Raw genomic sequence first — 27,161 nt, 5'->3', positions numbered from 1 at the left:
TTTTTCGAAATTCTATACATGAAAAGTGAGCGCGAGAGCCCTCGGTGCACCTGCTTGCTGCTGAAGTCAAAGTAAACTTTATTGTCATCTCCGCTACAGTCCAGTATATAGAGAGACGAGACGACGAGGCTCCAGTTACAGCAGTGCAAGTAAACAAACAATATATATAAGAAGAGTAAGAAAATAAAAATACACTTTAGGACTAGGGATAAAGGGATCAATAACAATTTAAAATTTACAGTTTGATGATTTAAAGTCTCACACACAAGCCGTCGAAAGGGGAGGGGGGCTTCCAAATAGAGCGCATTTCATTTATAATGTTGTAAATCCAAGCCTCACAGGGAGAAAATCTCAAATCTCAGAAATGCACCCTAGACAAAGTGAATCTGTGAACTAAGATGTAGGTGTGTTAGATCATGTTGGGTTGAGGGATGGGTGTTCATACTGGAGTGCAAAATTAAAACCAATGGAAGATGGACAAGAAAAGTTCAAAGCCATCAGGTCCTCAGTTTAGAAAAAAGAGAAAAGAAGAGGAAGAGAAACGAGCAAAAGATACAGGGAGGGAGTGTTCGCCCAGGGCGCCAAACAGGCTAGGACCGCCACTGAGAAGAACAGTACCAAAAAAGATGTGTCATAGTTTATGGATGATCCCTACATAAAATGCTGTTAGTATTTATGTCTCTTTTAATCATGTTACTCACGAAGCCGTGCTAAGTTTGCCCGTCACTATGGCAGTGGGTGGGCCTGGACTCCGCAGTGGATCTGCCCATTATCCCATTTCTTATTAAATAAACACTCTTTTCTACAGTCATGGGCGCTTCATTACTCCCCATAATTCTTTAGAATGTAACTGTGTTGATTTGACACATGGATGCAATGAACAAGAGGAGAGGTGATTAGAGATCTGTAAAGTTTAGGGCCAGGGAAGAACAGAAGGAGACTCTTTTCGAGAATAATTAATTAGCATAGAGTTGAACCGATTGTAATTAACTAGTGAACCTGAAGGAGGCAGTAATGCAACACTTAGGATGCTGATTGTCGTTAAACTGGAGAGAAGAAGAGAAGCTGACGCTGCAGCCAGCTGATGTGCGCTGTGAGCGGAAGTAGAAAGTGACAGGCTGACTGGGCTTTAGGTTTGGTAAGCCTAGCTGCTCATCCGTGTCTCCAAAGCAGAAACACAGAACTCAGCTTGCAATGATGCTTTGGTTTCAGGGTTCAATTCCCGATGCCATTAAATCGGCTAAACAACGGAGTTTGGTCTTTGTCGTTGTCATCACAGGTAACAGTGGAAAACATGCGAAAACTCTACATGGTGCTAGCCAGTTAGCGTTGGAAGCCATTGTAGCCATTAGCTAATTAGCATAGTCAGTGTGGTATGAAAGAAGTCGTCATATGTATTTGATGAATACCCATCGACAGCAAGAATACAGAAGTCTAGTAACGTATCTATGGTGTACACGGTGTGTCGGTGTAACGTCCTGTGCAACAGCACCTGCTGTCCTCACAGCTGAACCGGGCTGACGTAACGCTAGCGTTAGTTGTTTGCATTCCGCAGGCCAGTCCGAGGATTTCATAAATGACGGACCGTCCGTCCACTTCCAGAACAGTAGCCGAGTACACTCGTGTGGCCAGCCGCGGCGCCTTCGTCGTTACATCACAGTATGACAGGGCGCTCTGGAGCAAAAGGAGCTCCACATAGTCAGCATGGTTCACGATATGCCGCATATATCTCTGTGTTTTGTAATTAATCAGAAAGCGAAATGTAAAAAGAAACACATTTATGGAAAGGCCTACGATCATATGTATAATAAATAACGAATTATAAAGAACTAGACCCATGGCATGGTCTCCTTTAAACAGCTCTCTACAATAAGTCTCAGCATCACACTGGACCAGGTATAAACAGCCTGTGTTAGTAGTATACAACAGTTTATTGATTTTAATGTGACTTTTGATCTGAACAGATGTTGTCAAGCACAAAGCTGACACAAAGTGAAAAGCAGCTTCTGTTTTCTGTGGGGTAAAAAAAGGTTTTGTGTCTCCGTCCTGGCACAGTTGTGTTTCTGTAATACATCAGTGCATCACAGAAACACTGAGAACAGAAGAGAGAAAAGTGGATCCCAGAATACGCAGAGGGACGTTACTGTAAGAGTTGGAAAAGATGAGACTTGCACTCTTCTGCAGTTCCATCTGTGAAGCTGGACCCATAGTTTTGACCACATGTCTCATCAGTTTTCTGTCACTCTGTCCTTAGGAGAAGATGAACAGTCAGCACAGCTGATGTCCAGCTGGGAGGATGACAGGGTCTCAGAGGCAGCCCAGAAATGTTGCGTGGCCATCAAAGTGGAGGCCAAGAGGTAAAGAGTCATTTTAGTTGAAAGTAAACTGCTAAATGATGAACCAGGATTTAAAGTTACCTGTGTGGAATTAACTGTACATAAAATCAACAATAGATTGAGGTGTACTAGCAAAACTTGCTGTGGCGACTTTAAAATCATATGACAGGGTGCTTCATGGATGTTTGTAGATATGATCTGTTACACATCATTTTGTTTCAGCTTCTCAATATTGAATCAGTTGAACATGACCTAAGTCTGTGTGTACCCTGTCTCCTACTCACCGTGTCGGCCAATCTGAATGAAACTCTGCATAAACATTGTCATAGGTACGGCGATTATGAATATTGATTGACATCGCATGTCACAGCATGATTTATTGACATAAAAAAGTTATTGTATTTGGCGATTAGACCCCGATGATCCATCATAGCAGGATGAATCACAGCAGTGATGGGATTTGAGACAGGACGCCCTGGAGTCTAGACTCTGGTGGCGATGAAGATGAAGACTGAGGCTTGGATGGAGCTATGACTGAGGTGTCTGAGGTGGAGATGGGGAGGAGGTTGGTTGCATGGACGAGAGTCTTTTTAAACCAGAGGCTAATTGGCTCAAAGAAGGTGGACAGGAAGATGATTGGACTAGAGTAATGATGCAAGTATTGAGCTTGACAGTGTGAGAAAGTAGAAGAACAGAAAACCAGACCTTATTAAACTTATGCATAAACTTATTGTTTTTAAAAAGATGTGTTATAAAGTCTTCTGTTACCTGTTCGTAGCTTAACAGTCACCAAAAATTGTATGTGCTGTGGAATTTTGTGTGAGTCACCACTAAATGTCGAATGAAGAATTTAGAAAAGTATTGATCATTGTGGGTTTTTGCCTTTTGATGTAGATCTCGATCACTCTGTCAGTCTAACAAGCATTTGATGTAATACCTCTAAACAGATGTTAATGTACATGGAGTTAAACCATGAAATGTTTCAATTTTTTCTTCTTTCCCCACAGTGACACGTGTGCACAGTTCTCCCAGATTTGTATCCTTCTGTTGTGCGAGGTTTGAACTTATTAACTAAACTTATTACTGACTTGTCTTTGGGAACTGGGTGTCTTGCCGGAGCCTCACAGTAAGAAAGTTCTGACTTGATCTGATTTTAGAGCTTTCTGTGAGCACGTTTTGCTTGTGTGGCTTTTCTCCAGGCTGCTGTGGCTTATCCTCACAGTTCAACAAAGGAGTTTTTAGAATTGTTGCTCAAGACAACTTAAAAACTTTACACAGAAGTCTGCCTTCATAGAAGCAAAATCCAAGGAAATGAAGGCAGGCTTGAGATGCTTGCAAAGTACTGTAAATTGAGACAACAGATGCTGATGTTAGCCCATATTTCTTAGCTTGAAACTGAGGTCACAGTACATGTTGCCTCTGTTTAGATATTTTTCTTAACTTTTAACTCTTAGCATTGTTATATTTATACTATTATTTCTAAGTTCTCGTCTCTTTTTAATTTCTCAGCCTCTGCTGATGATAATGTTGGGCACCTAGTAAACTCTTTTAATGAACATTGCCTTGCCATTATGATCAGGTTGCTTCTTACAAATATATAAAGTAATTGCTTTAATTTTACCTAATAGGCTGAAGGCTTTGGCTGGTGTTTCTGTCTCAGCACTTGACTGATTTCCCCCCTGTTTATCTGGAAGGACGTTCTCCTTTAGGGCAGCTTCTCCTCCTACACTGCTTGTTTGACCTGCGGTGTCTCTCAGGGTTCCATCCTGGGTCTGTTGTTATTCTCCTTTTACATGCTTGCTTTAGCCGGTATCATTCAATCTTTCTCTGGTGTTTTGTTTTTTACCATTTTTAAGCCAATGACATTCGATTGTAAGTAGAGCAGGGCGATATGATCAAAAATATTTATCACGATATACATTTGAAAATTTGCGATAACGATATAACTGACGATATAACTGACGATATAATTGACACTAGACAAAATACTTTACAACTCCACAACTTTATTAGTGCAAAAAACCCCATTAATGTATTTTCACTTAAACAAGCAGCTGTTTTTTAAGTGCATTAAAGTTATATAAAAATGTAACAGTGCAAAGGCAAATTACTTGCTGACAGTTTAACCAAAAGGCATTTCCAGTGGAAACTGGCCGACATATCCTCAGCATAACCATGTATAATATCCACAAAACTTAAAAAGAGCTTATACACACACAAGATGTTGAAGCACATTACGTATCACTCCGCGAGGCTCCTGCCTACGATAGCTGTAATGCTCCGACAATCCATCAAGCGGTGCGGGTTCGTAGCTTAGCAAAGTCGTACTGAAACATTTGAGAGATTTTCGAGTGCCGTGTACATAAACTCGTTTCGAGGTCAGTAAACACAACCAGAGTTCATACATAAGGCACACGGGATTATAAGAGGCACTGTCGACTTTCAGAAAAATCAAAGGATTGATTTTAAGTGTGCCGTATTTTCCAAGCAACACGGTAATAACGACGGCCCGCTAGCATGCGCTACCAAAAATAGTGCTTTGTTGTGTATCTGAGGGACGAAAGCTAAACCACTTCCACACCACTGAAGCTGCAGCATTTTTACAAACCAGTTCTGGTTCATCCGTTTCATTTAACGATCTGCTTTCGCTCTTCTCATTCTGCGTCGCCGCCATGTGCGTATGTAAATATAGGCACTGCGCATGCGCGTTTTACCCATATTTTATCGCGATATTTCATTTTCCTATCGTTGCCCAAAATTACACCGGTATTACCGTGAACGGTATGATATGGCCCAGCCCTAATTGTAAGTGTCTTTTAAGCCTCACCAGCTGGATTGGCTGTCCACCCTAGTTGACTGTTAATCCCGCATTAGTGACCGGCTCACCGATAATTCCCTCATTTTAAACTCCAACAAGACTGAAGCCGTGATTATAACTCCTCCTCAGATACACTCAAGAATCAGTCAGACAATTGAAGTGTTAATGACGTGTGTGATATGAACTGAGATGGTAAGGTTTAAAGCCTTCAAAGAAAATAATGAGAGTAATGATGAGAACCTGCTACCAAGATCCATCTGCTTGTAACTAATGACTGGAATAAGTAACGTCGGGCTTGAATGAATGAGCACATTTTTTTTGCAGTTCTTAATGTCAGTTATCGTATTGTCATTTTTAGAAGGAAATGCAGTAAAGATTGTGCACATTCATGCTACCCTCACAAAGTCTCGTAGGTCAGCAGGCGTACTCAAATGTTTGGTGTTGTTTTGGTGTATTGTGTTTATTGGCAACCCTTTCTGCTCTGTATGCCTGTGGACTAGAATCCACTAGAAACCCTTTTAATGTAAATGATGTGTGCTATTTAAAGACTCAGTCAGTTCACATCACTCATGTGAGTTGCTTGAAACTTGGGCCTTAACAAAACCACCCTTAAGATCCAGTGGTGTGCGTACCATCGAGCTTCTTCATTGGAGAGAACGGGATTCCTTTGGAGGTCATCGCTGGAAGTGTGTCTGCTGAAGAACTGATAAAGAGAATCAACAGAGTTGATCAGGTACTGATGCAATGTGTGAATTATGTACAGTTACTTTTACAGCTACGGGCAACCCTACTGTTAATTATTTTTTTGAAATAACTGTTCCTGGAGTCGTGATTCTATTTTGCAGCTCAGCAATGTGATGTTTGTGTGTGTCTGTGTGCACATGACAAATTCTTTTAAATGAAGATGGCAGCAGAAATCAACCATACTTTGTCAGTACTTGGTATCCCGTTGGTAGAGAGATTGTGCTAGAGACCCTTTAAAGACTCACACTCTGGCCTTTGTAATGAGGTGACAGGTCATTTTTGTTTGCACAGTCATGCTGCACACTGTATCAGTGCAACATTATATTGATGTTAGTTAAAAGTTGCTGCTTTTGCAATGGAATTGAGGTTCTTTTATCTGCTCATGACGTTAAAGTTCCATATGTTGTGAGGTTGAGCACGTATGATTTTATAGCCCTTCCAGTAGTGAGTTTCATAATATACAGTGCTCATCAAATGTATTAGACCACCACCCAATGTTACACATGAATTATACTTCTGTGTCAGATCTACGTCGTAATTTACACCACAAGGAGAGCCCCACCAAACGCAGCAGCCTTGTACATAACCTGGTGTGTACCTCCTGAGAAATGTAACTACACGTAGCGTTGACAGATAGCACAATGACTTGGAAGGTTGTGCTGTAAGGATACCAGTTACTATGTAAGCTGGGACATGAATTTCCTGAAGAATGCCACAGCTGCTCTAAATTATCAGTATTGGTAATAACCAAATACATGTAATGTTTCTTGGTTAACACGAGATATTTAATTCAAATTATTTTTTTGTGTTATGATTTTTCTCCCTGCTTTCTGGTAGATGCACACTCAGGAGAGTGGAAGTGGGACAGTGTCATCAGAGGCAGATGATCCTGTAGCGACCAGCTCAGCCACAGAACCTGCCTCAGCTTCAGCAGTGCCTCTATCATCTACAGAAACCACAGAGCCTGTAGCAGAAGCAGCAGGAGGTGATTGAACCTGCGCCACATACTTAAAAAAAACAAAAAAAAAACATGTCAGAAAAAAAAGTCCACCCTAGATTTGGGGATCATGTGTGATCGCTGTTCAGATAGCAATACCTGCTGTTAATGAAGCTATACAGCAAACAATCGTTGTTAACTGAAGATCTGAAACGGTCACTTGTTCAGACCACTAGCTGTGGAGATTTTGATCCATTTCCATTTTTTGATGGATCAGGAATTTAACGAGGTTGTGTGGATGTAGGGAAAAGATTATGCTCAGACTGTGTTCATGCTGACAAGGTCTTAACTCTGTGCTTCTCTTCTGCGTCCCTGTTCTACATAGTGTCTCCCTCAAGTCCAGAGAATGCATCTTTAGATCATCCGACTCAGGGTGAAGAAAACTTGGATGCTAAGGTGGAACGGTGGGTACACAAATGCATGTCAGGCTGAGTGTGATCTAAACAGAGGATGTTCTTTGTGTTAAATTGCAAAAAATGGCAACTTTTACAGCAGAATAACAATCAAGTCTAATGTTTCACTGCAGTATTAATAAAAATGTGAGAGTAGCTTTGTGAAGCTGTGCTTTGATCTTTGTGTTTGTAAGCTTAACGTCTGAGACGCTGCTTTTTTGACCCCTCAGCTATAGAAGGCTGATATTGCCAAAACCCTACTGGGCGGGTGGGCAACGTGGACAGTTTGAAAATACGATAACTCGAGAACAAGGCAACATGTGATTTTTTTTTTATTTTATTTTATTTTTTTATTTTTTATTAAATTGATAGCAAAGGTGGAGCTACTAAAAATCTCTGATGAGTTTGCCTTCCAGTGACCTTAACCTCAAAGTCAGGTCGACTTTTCTGTAAATGTTCACATTTTCATCATAGATGGGTCTATTGGGAGGCCCAGGGGTAGCACTGGTGGCTGCCAGTATTCTCCAGGGTTCTAAGACACAAGCTTAGAACCCTGGAGAAATATTGGCAGCGTATTAAGGTGTGGCGTGATGGATGTCAACCAAACCTTCTGTGCCATAGCTCGATTAAAACATTACACGTAACCAGCAAAGAACAACAAAGACTCAGACTGCCAAGTTTAATCATAATTAATTTTGGCATTTCGGGACTGGGTTACGATTGACATGAGACTGCAAAGATAAAATACCAGCTCGATGTTTGATTGGATCATTTTCTTACTTTGTCAGATTGACCAAGAAGCTGGAGGAGAGACGAGAGCAAAGAAAGAAAGGAGAAGAAGAGGTAAGACATTTTGAACACTGAAAACTGTTTAACCAGAAAGAGCACAGTGTTTGTAGGCCCTGGTTTTTTGCAATGATGCTTACATAAAGTGAAAAGTGTAATATCAGAGAAACATAACAAATCCGATGCCTGGCCATAGCATAGCCCATTTATCTTTGTTTACGCTAAGGGAACAGTCAGACCACACTTGAAGGATTTTCACCATGTGATCCACTGGGGCATCTACAACAGCAATGTGTTGTTTCAACAGATATGAGTTAATTACCTTTGAGCTGAGGTCACATGAGGGCAAAGTGGGCTCTTCTGTGAAGGTGGCGTGGTGTTTTGATGCGCTCTGTTTATTCGTAAACTCTGCTTTGCATTCAACCAGAACTTCTTACACCAGAGATAAGCTGATGAACATAAGGGCTGCAACCCATTAAGACTTATTTCTATCATTCATCACCTCAACTGCCAACATTTGGACCGTTCTTATTCACAACGTGAGACACCGTAGGAGAGGAAAGCCAGACAGTGTGCTCGTGTGTCTCTTTCCTCTCCAGTGTGTCCTCACCAGTGTTGGTCAAGTTACTTGAAAAAAGTAATCAGTAACTAATTACTGATTACTTCCCCCAAAAAGTAATCCCATTACTTTACTGATTACTTATTTTCAAAAGTAATTAATTACTTAGTTACTTTTTTAAAACACGATTTACAACCTGAATAGGTGATAAAGTGATAGATCTTTCAGCCCAATTCTACTTTTTCTACATAATCCATCATACAAAATGTAATCAAATGGAAAAGTCCCTTTTTAAAACTTGTTTTATTAGTTTTAATCTTTTAACTTTATGCATCAAGCAAAAATTTAATTACATGCAACATTCTCTGACTGGAAGAAATTTGTTTAATATTTAAACCTATTTTCTGCACATTCCAGCACATAAAATAAAATATTTTTTTTGTGTGTTTACACTCACTAGATGCAAGTAAAACACAGCAGAAAATAAATAAAATCAAAGACTAGCGGTCCTTTTGCTCTATTTTCACCTGTAAAGCAGGAGTAGGGAAGGCGGAGGTTTACCCTGGTGCAGGTGTGCCGCAGCGGGCAGTGGAAGAATCCGCGAGTTTCTCTGTGAATTTCCCATTACGTCGTAGCGCACTCGGTGCTTGCTTGGAAGTTTAGGGTTTTTTTCGCTGTAAAAAGAAGTTTTCTTCCCACGCGCAATGGACGCTAATGTTTTTGCCACGTTTTATGTAATCAAACTCAAAGTAAGATCAGTACTTCCACACTTTAAACGCTGCACGCTCATACTCTCTCCCGCACTCGATATATGATCCATTGTTGATCTGCACACAGCTGTTGTCACGAACCTCGCACTCACTTACGTCACTGTCATGAGACAGTCTCGCCAAAAAATCACGGTTTTAGTAGCGCAGTAACGCAGCGTTCCTACGGGAAAGTAACGGTAATCTTATTACCGTTTTTGCAATAGTAATCCCTTACTTTACTCGTTACTTGAAAAAAGTAATCGGATTACAGTAACGTGTTACTGCCCATCTCTGGTCCTCACAATAAAACAGATGAACTCCAGCGATTGAGAGGGAAAAACAGAGACCCCTCTTCATCGGCTGTTTTGTGGAAATGTAGCTGTGCGGATCAATATTGGGCTCTGCGATGCAGCTGGCAGGATTCCACTTCTTCAGAGCAGATTGGCACACGGAGATCTGCAGCAAGACAAAAGCTGGAGGAATCTGTGTTTATATAGGCAGTGGTTGGTTTAACCATGTGACTGTTATTTAATAACATCGCTATCCTTACCTAGAAACTTGTTTCATCCACTGCAAACCTTTTTCCCCGTTTTGAGTATACTTCAATTATTTTGCTCAGCGTGATTATTCTTCCAAAGGCCAGCGTACAGGAGGCCCAGTGTGTGGAGTGAACAAACCCAGAATCCTCAGGTATTGTTCTTGGTGATTTTAACAAAGCAAACCTCAGACAGGAACTCCCCAAATACAGACAAGTTATTAAATGTCTGACCAGAGAAGACAACATTTTGTTACGTCATAGTAAACAATGCCTACAGCTGTATACCATCATGCACCAGGGTGAGTTATAATGATAAGTCCTGGTTCCCAGCTAAGGAGGCCAAAGCAAGAAAAGAGGAAGTGTTTCAGAGTTGAGACAGCGACTGTTTCAAGTCATCAAAGTAAAGGTTTAGCAAGGCAGTATGAGAGGCTAAACAGACAGAAGAAAATACAGTGGCCGTCAGCTTATGACTCTCCTTCTGTCTGGAAAGGGCTCGAGAAGTTAACCAATTACAAGCCTAATGCCACCCAGTCCACCAACAGATCACCAACAACCTGAACAGCTTTTTCTGTCACTGACAAACAGTGAAAGAGTGACCTGCCCACCCCCCGACTCCAATACAGGAAATGGATTACTTATTACTAGGGGCAAGAATCTGGCGATGTGATATATATCACAGTACAGGGGAGACGATACGATATATTGTGATACTAAAAACCAGACTATATTTGTGATATTTTAAGACTGAATTTAATTGTAGGAACTAACAGTAAACAGTCCAAACTGTTAAATGCTTAACATCTCAACCAAAATAAAGGGCTACATTTCACTAGAGGAAACAAAAACACTTGCTCTTTAAGTTCAAAAGAAATGGAGAAATTAACATCTTTATCAAAGTCATTTCAAATAAATAAAAAAAGGCAGTCACTGTAGTGTTACGTTCCCCTAAAAGGGTCCAGGCGATGAGAGAAAGTAACAAAAAAAGGAGACAGAGAAGCAAAATGGTTAAATTAAAGAGTTTTATTAAAGGTTCTATTAATAACTCAACTAACAGAGACTGACAAGCCGCTATCACCATTTAAAGAAACAAAACAAAACTGAAGCGTCGGTCAGTAAACTGAAAAGTAAGTCAGAAAAGGGTTAGTAACTAAGCCAAGCCACCAAGCAGGACCAAACAACCAGCTGCAACCACTCACATGGCACTCTGGCACCGGAGCTCACCTTTCTCTTGGCTGAAATACTTTTACTTGCTGATGGAAGGCAGCTGTACAAAAGAAAAAGGTGGCACCTAAGGCAGGAGAGCTGGTAGGACCACACAGGCAACTTCAGGAGGAGGCCCCGATAGGGCCGTAACAGTAGCAACACAAACACAACTACTTTCATCAAATATCAACTCTTTTGAATAACATGAAAAAATATGTGAACAAGGTAACATTGAGGTCTTTCTTATTAAGTACTTTGATTTTAAAATACTAACCCAAAAAATGCTCTCAGCAACATCAAAACAAAGCACTTTTATGTTACTTTAAGATACACGAATATAAATCAAAAATGAAACTGCCTGAAAAATTAACCAAGTAAATACTGACAAACAATATGTGCTATTACAATAAAGTACAGCCCTGCAATGTCCATCAGTAGAACACTTTTTGTGCAACCTGAAAAAGGAAATTTACTCGTCTTCCAATGTAAATAAGTGCCTATGAGATGGATGAGACCAAAATATCAAACTCAAACCTGACATTTTACATGTTCTAACTGATGCTCACGAGCGTTTGGTACCACAGTGTGTTCAAACACTGCAGACAGAGGGGGCTGTAAGTGACCCGGAAAAGTTTGAACACCTGTAGGAATTAGTAACACAAGCTTTCAAAGCTCGATCAACCCCCATTGGTGCAGAACAGCTTTAAACTGTGTTTAATCCTTGTTTTTATAGACAGCGGCACTTTTCATATCATGGGTATTGTCAGTAGTGCTTTGTTTTCATTTGGTGACTAATTTGTTTTGTAGTGTTCCTCTTAAACATGTTGTTACAGCTCTGACCTGTTAGTAGTGTGTTGGATGATGTCTTTTTAGAATATGAGCCACTCCACGCTTAACCTACCTGTGTTTTGTCTCTGATTCAGAATGAAATCAGAAAGGAAATGGAGAGACGGAAAGTGGGGAAAGACATGCAGGACTTCAAGAGGAAACAAGAAGAGGAGAAAACCAAGCGACTCTTAGAGGAAAGGAATAGAGAGAAGGCAGAGGAGAAGGCTGCCAGGGAACGGGTCAAACAGCAAATTGCTATGGTAACCTTATCTGCTCTGTTTGGAAGGAATACCAAAAACAATCATGTCCCCCTCAGAGAAATCTGTCCTTTGTGTTTTACATCATCAGACCTTTAGATAGTTGTTAAGTTAACTTATGCTCTATTTAGCATGTGTTGAGCTACTGTTGCTAAATCAGTTTTACCCCGGTTCTTTTATTCGTCGAGGCATCCAGAGACTGCACCGGAACTCAGTAGTTATTTCACAAAACCTTTATTCATCTTTATTCATCTTCATTTAAGCATGCATCTTCTAGAAGGGAAGCCTTGCCAGGCCGGTGCCCCCCTGCAAAATCTTCCCCCCTTTGTCTGTGAAACACAGTTTTGTAGGGGCGACCCTATCATAAAACCCCCACGGTGGGCTGTCTGTGTGTCTATGTGCACAAGCACATGAATGCCTACATGTGCGCGTTCCCGCATGTCTATGTGAGTGCTTGTGAGTGAGTGTGCGTGTGGATGTGTGTGCGTGACAGTTAAAACACTGTGGGTGTAGGTGACTCCCTAGAGGTCATAAAACCCATCTCCCTTCCAGACCACAGTTATCCAGTTACAAATGTTGAGACCCCCACCCAAACATTCTCTGGGGAATTTCCACTCAGCATTAACTCCTCTCTGTTTTACTTTCACAGTTCAACTGGGGAGGGTCTCCTATACTATACTCCTAAGTTCATGACACAGTCAGGCCTTTATTACATTGAGGGCAGTGTCAGTGTCTCTACAATAATTCTAGATTCTATGTTTACACATTTCTAAACTCTAAATCAGCTAAACATTTCTACACTACTTGCAGTATATATCTGTTTATCCCATTGTGGTCCCAGCTGTAATGGAGCGAGAGGTCAGTACACACTTGTACAGGCTGGAAGTCTGTGGAAGGGCTAACACAGAAAGTCCTGAAACACCCCTGCTGTGTCAGCTCTGTGACAGGAAAGAAAATGGATGGATGTGTTTTCATTTTGTTTTGGGTGAAACTTGAAAGAAAGGCATCAGAGCTCAAATGTGACATATTTAAAGTTTTTATACAGTATTTTCAACATGTTGACTACACACAAAGCACACTTGTAGGAATCCTAGTCTCTTCAGTTATAACAGTTTGTGTCACTGCTGAAAAAAATGTATCAGTAAGTTGAGCGTGAAGACTTCGGTGGATGTAAGGCACATTTTAATGGATCGTTTACATGACCCCATTGTTCACCCCTACAGAATTTTTTTCAAATTCATTCAAAACTTTTTCAGCTGTCTTGTTTACAGACAGAATGACACAAGCGTAGATGCAACCAAAAACATAACCTGGTAGAGGTGATTAAGTGTAGTCATGTGTTAGATTACTGGATTACAGACATCTTAACAGATTTTCTAACGTCTGTTTGAATTCCCATGCTAAGGACAGTTGTAGAGTTTACTGTGAAAGACCAAAGGTTTTGACAGTAAATTTTATTTCAGTTGTTGTAAACATCTTATAATCTGATATTTGAAATTTGCCCCACTCACATCCTGGGTGTAAAGGCGTCTGGGAAAGGATCTAAAAACTGGATTATAGATGGCAGACAGTTGGTGTCGTAAGCCCCGCCCTCTGTTCAAAGATGGTCGTTCACAGTGGACATAGATGGCTTCTTTCACTCCTCTTTCCATCTTCTCTGTCCAAAATGTGAACACTGGCATCCTCGAAAGAGTGACCTTTGTCCTTTAGATGCAGATGGACCGCCAGGTCCATGACCCTCTTGGGACGCTCCCATAGGGCTTAAAATCTGGGACTCTCCACCAGTTGCTCTTAGAACCAAAGAAGCTTCTCGAATGTGAGGTGAATCGTCTTCAAGGAAACTTAAAGAAATTCCAGACGCTTTTCTTTCCAAGCTTCTTAGACTACGATGACCTGGATCACTGAGGACATTCACAGACATTCTGTTTTGCGTTCTTCACTTTCTACCCCTCAGCTGTAAAAACCTGGTGGGGTGTTGTTGTCACCCTGAGTGAGCAATGTAGACACCCAAGTTTTTTAGATGCAGTAAGTTGAGAATGATGCGATCTAGGAACTTCAAATGAATACAATAGGTACATCTACTAAAAATCTTGGACGAGTTTGAATTTTGACCTCAACGTCAGAGTAAGTTTTCCAAAGATCTTGTGAATTTGATAACTTGAGAACAAGGTTACATAGGATTTTGAAATTAATACCATAGGTGTGTGTACTAGGGGCTGAGGGGTAGGACTGGTGACTGCCTGTATTTTTGTACTATTGGTTTTATTTAATTGGTGGCTGTAACAGAGTGATTTCCCAGTTTGGAGAGAAAATAGCATTTTTATTTTATCCTGTTTTTTATTTATTGCAAAAAGTAATTGTTACTACAGTATTGCATTACTTTGGAATGTGTTGTGCCCAACTCTGGCTGTATCTGCTTCCTGTCTTTGTGTTTTGCAGGACCGAGCTGACAGAGCAGCGCGCTACACCAAAACACGAGAGGACGAAAAGGCTGCTAAGCTGGCGCTGCTGCAGGCCAGGCAGGCAGAAGAGGAGGCCAGGAAGGAGGCATTAGTTAGGGAGAGGAGGTGAGTGGACCATTTAAATTTAAGAAGTAATGTACAGCAATCACATGCATTATTGAGTCAACTGATAGGTGAAGCGAACAATCTCTTCACATTTAGAGTCCGACTGATTTTTAAGACTGATGTAGATATTTGGTCAGTTAAAATTTGATATGTGAGCCAATATTTTTCCTTTCAAACTAATAAAACCTAAATATCTCCTCAACATTTGTTGTGTAGTTACATATGAGTCCTTAATAAGATGACAATGGTATTTAAAAATACGTTTCTTTTATTGTCACAAGTTACTTGACTGACTGTGGTTGGATCAGCTGCTTTTTGCGATTGTGGCGTTCAAAACCAACATGGAAGTTGCAAAGTGCCCTCTGGTTGACAAACTATACAGTATAATATGGTTGAAGGGTGTTTATCCAGTCCTTTTTTTACTTTAATTTTCTCATACCAATATATTTTCAAATAGCCAATATTGGCCTTGAGCTCTAATCACAATCTGAATGAGCATCCACAAAACCCACACAGAACCCAAAAGATCCACTGCCAGTTTGAGAATTGCAGGTTAAGTAAGGGCACTGAGAGGAGATCCAGCATTATATGGTAAATTGACTTCTTATATAGCACTTTTTCTGCTCTACCTGAGCACTCAAATCGCCTTGTTCACCCATTCAAATAAGCACTTTTTTTCTATACTTTTCTGTGTAAGTGTTCTCTAACAGTCACACACATTCATAGTGGTTTATACTCTAATGGATGCATCAGAGAGCAACTTGGGATTAGGCATGCAGACTGGAGTACCAGCCTTCTGATTGGTGGATGACCTGCTCATCTTCCTGAGCGACAGCCACCCCACATTTACATTTGATTTCCTGTTTGTTTCAAACTGGACTTATGACAAAAGGGACCCGAGGCGGCATCATCATCGATTTTGGTAAGTTTAATGTGTAATTTGTTATCTGTTCAGTAATGAGTCTCAGCTAGCTAGCGCACAGTCAGCTATCAGAGGAAAGCCAGGGTAGATAATGCATGCACAAAAATGAAGTTCCTTACCCCAACTAAGGAAATCACTCTGTTGTGCTTAAATGTTAATTAAATGTCAGTGCTGTTGTTTAGCTATTAGCTTTGCTGGTCATACTGTAGTCGACTGAAGGATGTGAAGATCTGCAGCAGGTGTTGAAACTGTTGACATGAGAAACTGAGAAGTTATTAAGCTTGCCCCAGTCAGTAACCATTACTGTGCGTTTATTGTAAGTGATAGCAAGCGGAACTTGCTATTAAATGTAATTATGAATTTGCTACTAATGACAGGGAAAACACAGCATTAACCAAAGATAAATTACTGAGAAATCTGAACACTTTCCCACAGTATTTTGGGCTGAATTCACACACTGTTGGTGATATTAATTGAAATATGGATTAAATACTGAAAACACAGCTGATAACCATAAAATAAACAGGGTTTAACTAAAGCTGTCTATGTGTGGCTGAGCTGTTACAGCTCAGTTTGTAATTCACATTAAAACTAGTTAGAGCCTGGTAAACTCAATCTGTGACTACTGGCGTTACATCAAGGCCTTATCACATCTAAAACTATATACAAAATTAAACTTTAACAAAGCAAATTGACCTCTCCTTTCATTTCATAGAGCACTATCATAAAGCTCCTCATCCGTTTGCATTGATCATTTACATTACTTACCGCAGTGAGGCTATTTTCACCACAAGCTGCGCTTGTTTCGCACTTATAGGAGATTGATGCTGTCTCCGTTTTACAGGTGTTTCTGTCTCCCATTTATAATAACTTGAGATAGGCAAGCTGAGAAGCCAGCAGCTATTTTCTCATGGTTTACACATTGTGGATACATTTTTGGCCTTTGACAGTAAACTGATCAGAGACTTTTGCTGGTCTGAGATCATTTCTGTGGAAAGCTGTGTTCTGTGGAAGCACAGCAAGCATTACCGTGTAACCAAGTTCAGTAATTTGTCATTGTATTAGATCAGAGTATAAGAGATTGTGTCCTGGGGATCTCCTCCTAATTCTGGACCAGGGCATCACTGAGCTCCTGGACAGGGCATCACTGAGCTCCTGGACAGTCAGGTGCAACCTGGCAGTGTCAGCAAAGCATCATTTCCCAGAGCTCTTCAATTAGATTTAAATCAAGCGAGCTTGGTGGCCACTCAATGGCATCAATTCCTTAATTCTTCAGGAACTGCCTGTATACTCTCACCACACGAGGCACCAGGAGGAACCCAGGACCCACTGTAGCAGTGCAGGGGTCTGACGATGGGTCTAAGAATTTAATTCTGTTACCTAATGGCAGTCAGGGTGCCATTGTGTAGGCTGCATGATTTAGGATGTTAGTGAGGCACTTTGAACTCTTCTTAGCAGAGTTCGAACCACATATGAGGAGGTAGAGAAATCATTTCAGAGAGCCAAGTGAGCTGGAGTATTGTTCAGCTGTGTGTCTGAGGTAAAACTGTATTTATTTTATTATTTTTATATCATTGCATATTCAGTACAATTGCGCAATTTGAGCCATGAGTGCAATTGTTGCCAAATGCAGTGATCTGATTGTCGGATCCGTTTATTCGGATCCCAAAATATTTTTACCCTTGAAATATTCACATGAATTTCACACATCCGGTGTGAAAGGGTCTTTACTCTGCTCAAAAAAAGTTAATCGGTACAGTGCTTAATCAGTCTTTTAAAAGGACAAAATTTTGAGAAATTTTTCAGCACCACATTTTAATATTTTTATTACAAAAATGTAGATACATACTGAACACATCAAATATATGAAGCAAGATATATGGAATTATGTATTAAAGAAGAAATTGATTTTAAAAAAAAAGTCTGATATTTTAGATTCCTGAAAGTAACCACCCTTTACTTTCCAAAAGTTGATTCTGTTCATCTGGACGTTTTCAGTGGGAGAAACGTTTCGTCACTCATCCAAGTGACTTCTTCAGTCTCAGATGACTGCAGGTTTCCAACTTTATAAACAGAACATTACCACAATGACTGAAACTAGCACCACTTAATGAACAACGGGCTGTGAGGTCAGTTCCTTCATCATAAATATGCAAATTGTCATGACCATTGATTAACAACTACTGATCACAGACCACTGATCAATGGCCATGAGTACCATTCACAGAGAGTTGGGGAATGGCTGCAATCACAGCATTGTAAGATGGTTAAAGATGTACCCTTAGGCCCCCTAATTGATTCAGAGAGGGTATTTCCCTTTTCACGTAAATGGCTCCTTGACTCCCCGCACAAACCAGTATTCTCTCCTGTCCAGGATGTGTACTTCCTCATCGTTGAAAGAGTGTCCACTGGCCTGAGCTGAGACTGAAGAAGTGACTTGGATGAGTGACCAAACGTTTCTCCCCCTGAAAACACTACGTCCCGAAGAACAGAATCAACCTTTTGTGACCAAGCTGTGTAAGGGCTATTTGACAAAAAAGAAGAGTGATGGAGTGCTGTGCCATACAGCCTGGCCTCCACAGTGACGTAAACCCAATCGAGATGGTTTTTTGATGAGGCGGACTGCACAGTGTAGGCAAGAAGGCCAACAAGTGCTTAGCATCGAGCAGGGATAGCTCTGTAGGTAGAGTGGTCGCCCCATGATTGGAAGGTCGTGGGTTCTAATGCACTGAATACAAGGCTACCCTGAGGCATCCTTGTGCAAGGTTTTGTCTCTACACATTGCTCCCCCTGGCGCTGGACTGGTAGCTGCCCACTGCTTTGCTGAGTGAATGGGTTAATGTAGAGGAGGGGTTTGAAATTAAAAATCTCTGGGAACTCCTTCAAGACTGTTGGAAAACCATTTCAGGTAACTACTTCATAAAGCTCATTGAGAGAATGCCAAGAGTGTGCAAAGCAGAGGGTGGCTGTTTGAAGAGTCTAAAATATAAAACGTTTTGAGGTATTTCTTACTTTTTTTGTTTACTACTGTGTCCATTCATAGTTTTAATGTCTTCAGTGAGAATCTACAATGTAAATAGTCACGAAAATAAAGAAAAATGGATAAATGAGAAAGTATGTCCAAACTTCTGACTGGTAGTGCATGTTGTCAACTTCTAGGGCAGCAGATTAATATAATTGTGTTAATACCTCTGTATGTTTTGCTCTGTTTTTTTTTGTTTTTTTTTTAATGTTGACAATGCTTGACTGGCCTGATCTTTGCTCAAAATAGGTAAAATAGTCTGCATTAGTAAAAATCTAAGAGCTGAGAAAATCAGGACCTGTTTCAGGACAGGGATGGACTTTATTTCAGCTTTGAGGGACAAACTGAACAGTTAACTATTTGTGATCATTGTTTTCTCTTTGTGATTTCAGGAGCTGCCCTCCGATTCAGAGCCCAGCAGCACACAGAGACGACATGGGCAAATCATTCTACGTGTCTAGTTCTTATACTGAACACACTTGTTTTTATATTGTAAATAAATCTAATTACCAAATACATCAAATGTATGTAATGTATGTATATATTAAAATTAAGTGATACCTTAAATATAAGTCATGACAAAAGCACGTTATGAGCTGTCAGTAGAAACTGTAGTTTCACCAACAAAATAAAAGAGAAAAAATTCAATAGGGATTAAATATGTTAATATCATCATTATATATCCACACGTACTCTGCTTCTCCTACTTTTGTATTTTAGGAGTATAAACTGTGATTTGGTGTTTAACAAAAAAAAGTCCACTGTTACAAGCCGAAAAGTTGCTAATCTAAATGGGCTTGTGTCTGATACAAGTATGTTTTGAGAAAAATTAAAGCTGCAGAATAGCTGACACATAAATGTTAAAATAATGATGAAAGCTCTTTTCTTATAGCCTTCTGTAGGAAATTAGTTGAAAAGGAAATTTTCCACTAATAAGTGTGATGGCTGAAACCCAGTGGTGTTTCCCACTTGAGTTGTCATTCTTTTAATATTTTATCTAATTCTTTTCTGTTGATGCCGCTTTCTCCTGTAAAATGCACCGTGAAACAGCACAAATGTCATGCAGTAGTGTGCAGTGAAACAAAATCTAAAATATCCACTGATTCTTTAGATGACTTGGTTTGGAAATCTTTGACTTGGCTAAGTTTGGCCACAATGAAAGCGAGGATGATCACCCTCTTCATGTAAAACAGAGTTTGGTGCTCATGACATTTGTATCCTGTTGGGACTAAATGATGTGAATTTGAAACTGTAAACATTACCTGATTGTGTTAGGAATAATTGCTGCTTTTTAATCACTGTGAGGGAGGGAGAGTGTACTTTATGTGTCTGAAAATGTGAGGAGTAGTTAGATAACAACTCACGCATTTCAGTTTGTGTAAATGTGAAGGTCTCGCCTCGTCACACCACCGCCACCGCTGAAAGCCTTCTATAAGTGATGTCACCAATGGATGGATGTTGCACGTATTACACAACAAAAGTGAATGAGACACGAGGCAATTACAGAAGATTTAAAAAAAATGTTAAGACTGAATCCAAAAAACTAATGTGAAAGTGGAGAAATTATGTGTTTTTGTTTTTAGTGCAACTATAAATTAGTATGAAAATGTATCAAGTTGAGTTTACTTTAGGTAACCACGTGGAGTTTCCACAGCTTGCATTATTTCAATAGATAAACTACTATTATAGCAATTTGCTAACTTGAATTGTTAAAAGTCAATATAATGCATATCGAAAACATGACTAATTCATACGTGTACAATACAAAGTTCCCAGGCTGTGGCCCTAAAAAGTGGTTTCCCATTCAGCAGGACTAACCTTTGCTTGACTGTAGCTTCTAGCAGTTCTGTGAACAGTCTGATGTGCATGTGTATATGCATATGCTGCTCAAATTTTATCCTCTCCTCGCTCTTCTTCAGTACCATAGCAAGGATCCAGTTCCGCCTCCCAGACGGCTCCTCCTTCACCAACCAGTTCCCCTCACAGAGTAGACTGCAGGAGGCTCGAAACTTCGCTGCTCAGGTCTGTCTTGATTCTTGAATTTCACATCCTCTCTGCTCTTGTTGAGCAGTCCAGATATCCTAATATATAAATATTAGGATCAGGTTATCTTTGTCACAATCGGCTCAAAGGATATGACAACTGGGAGACCACACACAGGCTTTTAAAGGCTGTAAGATATATTAATGAAATAAAGTAAAGAAACTCAAACACAGTTTAAATGTTACAAAGGCCATAACAGAACATAACCAAGGGATAATGAGCCACAGACGGGGAGAGACAGAGGTTCAGTCAAAGTGGCTTTATAATGCACCATGACTGGATTTCTCTGGTGTGCTGCATCTGTAATTGGGTCAGCTCCTGAGACTTAAAACATGCGGTTGAACTACTAAAAGCAGAAGACAAATCAATAGGTCTGGCAGGACACCTCTCTCTTTCCAAGTGTTTAAGGAGGAAGTTAAGATATGTAGCATCTTCCACTCCTCTGTGGGGCTTGTAAGCAAACCGTAGAGGATCCAACATAAAGTCTCTTGCCTGGATGACTGTGGGACAATTACAGCATCCTCCCAGACACTAAGGAGATGTTGTCATTTTAAGGACTGATTAAAGATGTTGTGAAACACTGGACTCGGCTCCTTCGCACACTGTTTAAGGAGCTGTCCACTTATATTGTCTGGTCCACGGCACGTTTTACCTGAATGTGAAGAAATTTCTCACAACTGTTATAAAAGCAGTTTAGAGCATTGACAAATTCTGTGTGAATTAATACCCTCTAAAATATCCTGAGCACTGGTCTTTGCATCCTGGATTCCTACAGTGTTTTTTTCTTTTCTTTTGCAATACCAAGCCAAGTCCAGGTTATTGCAGACATTTTATTTTCGAAGAGGAAAAAAAAAGTCTTTGTTCACAGCCAGCTGGATTTCTCCTCCTCAAATTTCTGCGGATCGATGAAAGGCTTGTCGGCTTGTTTAGCCTTTAGGATTTCTCCTTTCAGCTCTTTGGTAGCTGTCTGCAGCTCTGATGCCTCATTCTTTAAATTGTGGACAAAACTGCCCAGATTGCTTGAAGACATCCCATTCAGTGCATTGGAAACAGCCCCACAGGCAGAGCACTGCTTCCTCATTCCAGTTCTTAATGTACATGATTTGGACTTTTTCCCTCCTGACAACAGTTTTATAGCTAGGCAGATGTACACAGTTATGATGTGTCAATCCCAGAGGTGGGAATCTGAGGGATTTAAGAAAGACATGCTGATAAAGGTTAATGTTTTTGGGTGTTTTTTAAGACATACATGATTATAATCATCCAAAATAAAAATTCGGGGCACCAGGGATAGTGTTTGCACAGTGTTAACAACTAGAGACAGAGGCAGGCCTTCTGGTGAATGTACACTGTGGTACTAAATGTATCGCTTTCAGCTGTAGTGTGTAATGTATGTGTGGTTGCGCTGCATTTTTGCTAATTCAAGCATCAGGATGATTTTCTGCTTGCTGATTTTTGTAGCCTGTGTGTTAAACAAAGCTCTTCATTATTCAGAGTATGTTAAAGCATGTCACCCAGCACTGTATCACTTCATGCTAAGTCACTGTAAAATGTTTGTCCTGGTGTCCTCAGGAAGTTGGCAACCGCTATGGAAACTTTTCCCTCGCAACCATGTTCCCTCGGCGCGAGTTCACCAGTGAAGACCTAAACAAGACTCTGCTAGAACTGGACCTGGCTCCAAGTGCTTCTGTTGTTCTTTTGCCAGTGAGTAGTCTACTTTTTAGTAGTTAGTTACTAAGTTACTCAGAGAGTTTCATATTCAGCCTTGGCCTTAACAGGTTTCCTTGGCAACAATTGAAGTTTCACCTCAGCGGGTTTAGCAGAACGTGGAAATCCCTGCTAAACCTAAAAAAAAAAGTTTCTTTCTACAAACCTTGACTAAATTAAAAACTGCAGATTTCTTTTATGGTTGGCAAACATTTACGATACTCAAATGTCTTAAGTCACTTGTCATTGCTTTTCTGAAGGAATGTACTGTATTACCTTGTAACTTTTTACCCCTCAGCCATAAAAGGCTTGTATTGTCATCCTGGACGGACACAAACTTGGACGTCCAAGTTTGTGAATGTGATAACTAAGAACAAAGTGATTTAGTAGTTTCGAATTGATACTATAGGTGAAAAATCTCAGATAAGTTTAAATCTCAGGCCAAGGTTAGAGCTCAAATTTTCTGCAAGTCTTGTAAATGTCATAACTTGAGAACAATGGGACCATTGGCAGTATTTTTAAAGTGGTCTTGAACAGTAGTTCTCCAGGCTTAAGAAATTACTTTCAAGTCAAGTCATCTTTATTTATATAGCACATTTAAAAGACATCAAGTGTCGGCCAAAGTGCTGAACAGAGGGATAATATAATAAAATAATTAAAATAGAAAGAAAACATTTTAAAAAAATAATTGTAAGACATGTAAGAGTATATAGCATACAGTATAATGTACATGCAAATATGCACATACATATACAAAACTGTACACATTCACACACAAGCACACATATGTGAACATAACGTATATACACATACAACACCATCCAATAAGATAAGAGACCAAATAGACAGAATCAAAAAGATATCAAAGTCCCGTTTTTTCAGGGTTTGCTGTGGTGGTATTTTTATGTTAAGTATTCTATTATACTATACAGTACAGTGAGTGGATCTGGGCAGGTAAGCTGACCCTGAACCACTCTCGCCTCAAGGCACTTTATGTTGCAAGGTAGACCCTAAATAATACGCACAGAGAAAAAGCAAACAATCATGACCCCCTATGAGCAAGCACTTTGGCATCAGTGGGAAGGAAAAACTCGCTTCTAACAGAAAATAACCTCCAGCAGAACCAGGCTCAGGGAGGGGCGGGGCCATCTGCTGTGACGGTTGGGATGAGAGAAGAAAGACAGGATAAAGACATGCTGGTGAAGAGAAACGCAGATTAACATGTAGAGGGAGCCATGAAATTCTCTGAAATTTTCTTTGACTTATGCACAAACTCAGTTTAACATAGAAAAGTGTGGACACACACACACACACACACACACACACACACACACACACACGTGTGCATGTTTGAAAAGGTGAATCCTTTTTAAATGCACCTCCTGTGACAGTGTATGAACTCTTCTTCTCAGCAATCAGGCAGGCCTGCAAACACAGTGGTCCAGTCCTCTGGTGGTGGCATTTGGGCAGTTCTGGGTACACTCCTCTACCCTCTGCTGGCTGTATGGAGATTTCTCAGTTCCTTTGTGTTTGCAACACCACCCCCCTCTGCAGCATCTGTCCAGCCCAGGGGTCCCGCTCAACAGTCCAGCTCTTACAACAGCTCATCAGCCTCAAACAAGGCAAAGAGGTGAGGGCCATTTTGCAGTCTCCACACATGTAGAAGCACACATCATTAATGCGCATATAATGCGACTTTAATGAGGTTCTTCTTAGGGCTAACATTGAATCCCTGATTTTCTGTATTTTTTTCTTGCAGAAATTCACATTAAAGGCCTTTACACCTGTGTGTAACATTTGTGCAGATATTTCCTATTTTTAAAAATATTTTTTGTACTTAATTGTTCTTAACGCAGTCTTTCATATCCAGCGCTTAGTGTCATTAGACATATTTGCAGCATTTCTTTTTTTGACCCAAGCTTTTTTCCACAGTATTTCTGATCTGACCAATCAGACCACTGTATTTGACAACAAGTGTGCAGGTAGCACAAAACATGCGCTGCTACTGAATATACAAATAGTTTTAAGTCAGACACACAGTTACATGCTGCTCTGGGTCACTCAGCTTCGTGAAATTACTTCTCTGCCTCCTCAGATGTGCACTGAAATATATACAAAAGCTTCCATGATGTTCCTGCTGAAGCCTCCTGTTGGGAATCGGATGACCCAGAATCTCAGTTTTTTCTTTTCTTGTCTAAAAACATCAAGACCAACTCATTATCGCTTGATGTCGACTTCCTTTTTCTTTCTTCATTTTCAAGTTTGGATCGGGAAAATTCTAAATGTTGTTGTTTTTTCACAACGTGTGATGGCCTTAATATAATGACATTTTTAGACATCAGATGTATTGTTTCTTTTTCTTGATTTGGAGAGTTTATGTTCTGAATGTGGTAACTGGCTTACTGTCCTGTTATTTTCCATTTCAGGGGAAATCTCTCCAAACACACGTTGGAGAACCGTCCCAAGGAATTCAAGAAAGATGGTAAAGTCTGTAGGCTCAGGACTCAGGAGGACAGTGAGGATGACAACAACACTTGGAATGGAAACTCCACCCAGCAGATGTAGTACATTCAGTAACAGCAGCTTCTCCTTCCTCTCACTCTGTTGCTGTGAATTAGTTCAGTCTGACCAGTTCCAGATTTCTGCTGCACGTAGACCTGATCTCTTTTTCGTTTTCTCTTACTGTGTTCCAGCCCTATGCTCTGCACCATGGGTAGCTCGGTTATAATAATCCACAGAGCCTCCTTTGGGCTTAATCTCAGTGCTTTGTGTTAATTTTGACATGATTCTGACACTTAATTAGGCTCCGATTTTAGCAGGTTGAAACCCCTGCGACCATAAAAGACTACACCAGCACCACCTCTTTCAGTTACAGCTCCTATGTGATTACTGTTAAGTACATGAGGCGGTTAAACCAAACTGACTTTGTGGAGAAAATGACAGAAAAGAGTTGACCTACAGGTCTTGTAATCTGAGTCCAGCTTTATGTTTTGGAGTCACTGCGTTTTGAAAAGCGCGCACTGGTATGTCTGCTGCTGCAGTCAGAGTTCTACCAAGTGAGACGCAGCACACCTTCACAGGACTGTTGGGATTAGTTGGCAGTGGGTGACTGTTGTAGTTCTTCTAATTCAACATTAAAAATCAAAGCAGCTTGGTTTTGTTTTGTTTTGGGTTTTTTTTTTTTTTAAATAAAATCACTTAAACTGTGTCTGACTGCTTTAGTGATGTCATCTGAATTCAGACAAACTGGTTCAACAGACTCACTGTACTGTGGTTGCTTTTAAAACTGGAAGCGACCTGGTGACCAGAGACCACAGAATGAATATTTGCCTGTACGTAGTTTAGCATTTGTCGGCAATTTACCCAATTTAAGTGGATAAATTTTGGGACCCTTGCAAACTTAACTTTGCAGGAGCTGCAGTCTTTGAAGCTGACTTCTTGTGCCCCTCTTTGTTTAAAATTCAGTCATTTTCAAGTTGCACTCTTCCATTCACATTAAAATATGAAGAAGGGCATGAGAGAGTTAAAAAGTCAGCTTAATATGTATATAAAAACATATCAGAGAGGGGAAACAAATTGGCCCAGCCACTGCTACAGATATGCGGACGACACCTGGGTCAAAATCAAAACTCAAGAAGTATCCTTCACTGCAAACATGTGGATAAAAACAAAGTGGATAAAAGCTGTGGATAAAAACAAAGTTCACCAGGGAAGACATAAAGAATAACTGTTTGCCAATCCTGGACTGTGCCGTGCACATTGAAGGGAATGGAAACCTCAACATTAAAGTTTACTAGAAGCCCACACATACGGACTAGTACCTCCTCTTTTACTCCCACCACCCTCTGGAACACAAACGTGGAGTAATCCGGACCCTACAACACCAGGCAAAAATATTCCCTCTAAGCCTGAAGGGGAAAAGAGGTAACGCACACCTGTAAAGAAAGCTCTTAAAACGTGGTTATCTTAACTGGGCTTTTATCAAGTCAGCAAAGATGCACAGAAAAGAAGATCAGACACCAACTAAGGATAAGAAGAACAATTGGAACAAAATTGTCATCCCCTATGTAGCAGGTTTATCAGAGAAACTCAGGAGTTTTCTCCAAGCACGACATCCCAGCTTACTTCAGACCCATCCACAAACTCAGACAAAAACTGGTTCATCCCAAAGACAAAACTCCTAAACACAAACTTAACAACGTAGTGTATGATGTACAGTGCAGCAAGGAATGCCCAGACCCAGGGCTGGACTGGGACAAAAAATCAGCCTGGGCATTTTGACTAGAGACTGGTCCACCAGGTATTATAGGAAAAACCATAAAGCCTTTGAATGAAAACAAATGTCGTTGTGACAGTGATGTACACTGTCTTGTACACTGTCTCTAATATTAGGGGACTTTAATCATGTCTCGCTGGACTCCACACTGCCCACCTTCACCCAGTATGTGACCTGCCCCACCGTAGGCAATAAAACATTGTACTTAATGTATGCCAATGAAAAAGTGGCATACAGTTCATCACCTCCCCCTGCCCAGGGAAGATCCGATCGTAACCGAGTGCGTCTTGTCCCTGTGTGCAGCCCTTACTGTGCAGGGAGCCACTAATCACCCACGCAGTGCAGAGATGGTCCGCGGAGGGCATATAAATAAATAATAAAAGCAAGTAAATGACAGTATGCTCTTTCTGAAACAAA

The 27,161-nt window shown here is 40.4% G+C and overlaps 1 protein-coding gene across 1 annotated transcript; it reads left to right on the top strand.

The window, feature by feature from the left end:
- The first annotated feature begins 1,062 nt into the window (after positions 1–1,062).
- Positions 1,063–25,622, top strand: ubxn4 (UBX domain protein 4). The gene is made up of 13 exons (XM_026144664.1): positions 1,063–1,279; positions 2,255–2,357; positions 3,344–3,372; positions 5,769–5,887; positions 6,736–6,883; positions 7,221–7,299; positions 8,076–8,130; positions 12,046–12,210; positions 14,647–14,774; positions 20,638–20,740; positions 22,334–22,465; positions 23,881–24,098; positions 24,895–25,622. Exons 1-13 carry the CDS (start codon positions 1,195–1,197, stop codon positions 25,031–25,033), a joined length of 1,503 nt encoding a protein of 500 aa, XP_026000449.1. The 5' UTR covers positions 1,063–1,194; the 3' UTR covers positions 25,034–25,622.
- Positions 25,623–27,161: the final 1,539 nt, after the last annotated feature.

Source organism: Astatotilapia calliptera, chromosome 16, assembly GCF_900246225.1.
Source record: "Astatotilapia calliptera chromosome 16, fAstCal1.2, whole genome shotgun sequence".
Classification (NCBI taxonomy): domain Eukaryota; kingdom Metazoa; phylum Chordata; class Actinopteri; order Cichliformes; family Cichlidae; genus Astatotilapia; species Astatotilapia calliptera.
Note: the sequence above shows the minus strand (reverse complement) of the source record. Positions and strands in the feature narration are given on the sequence as shown.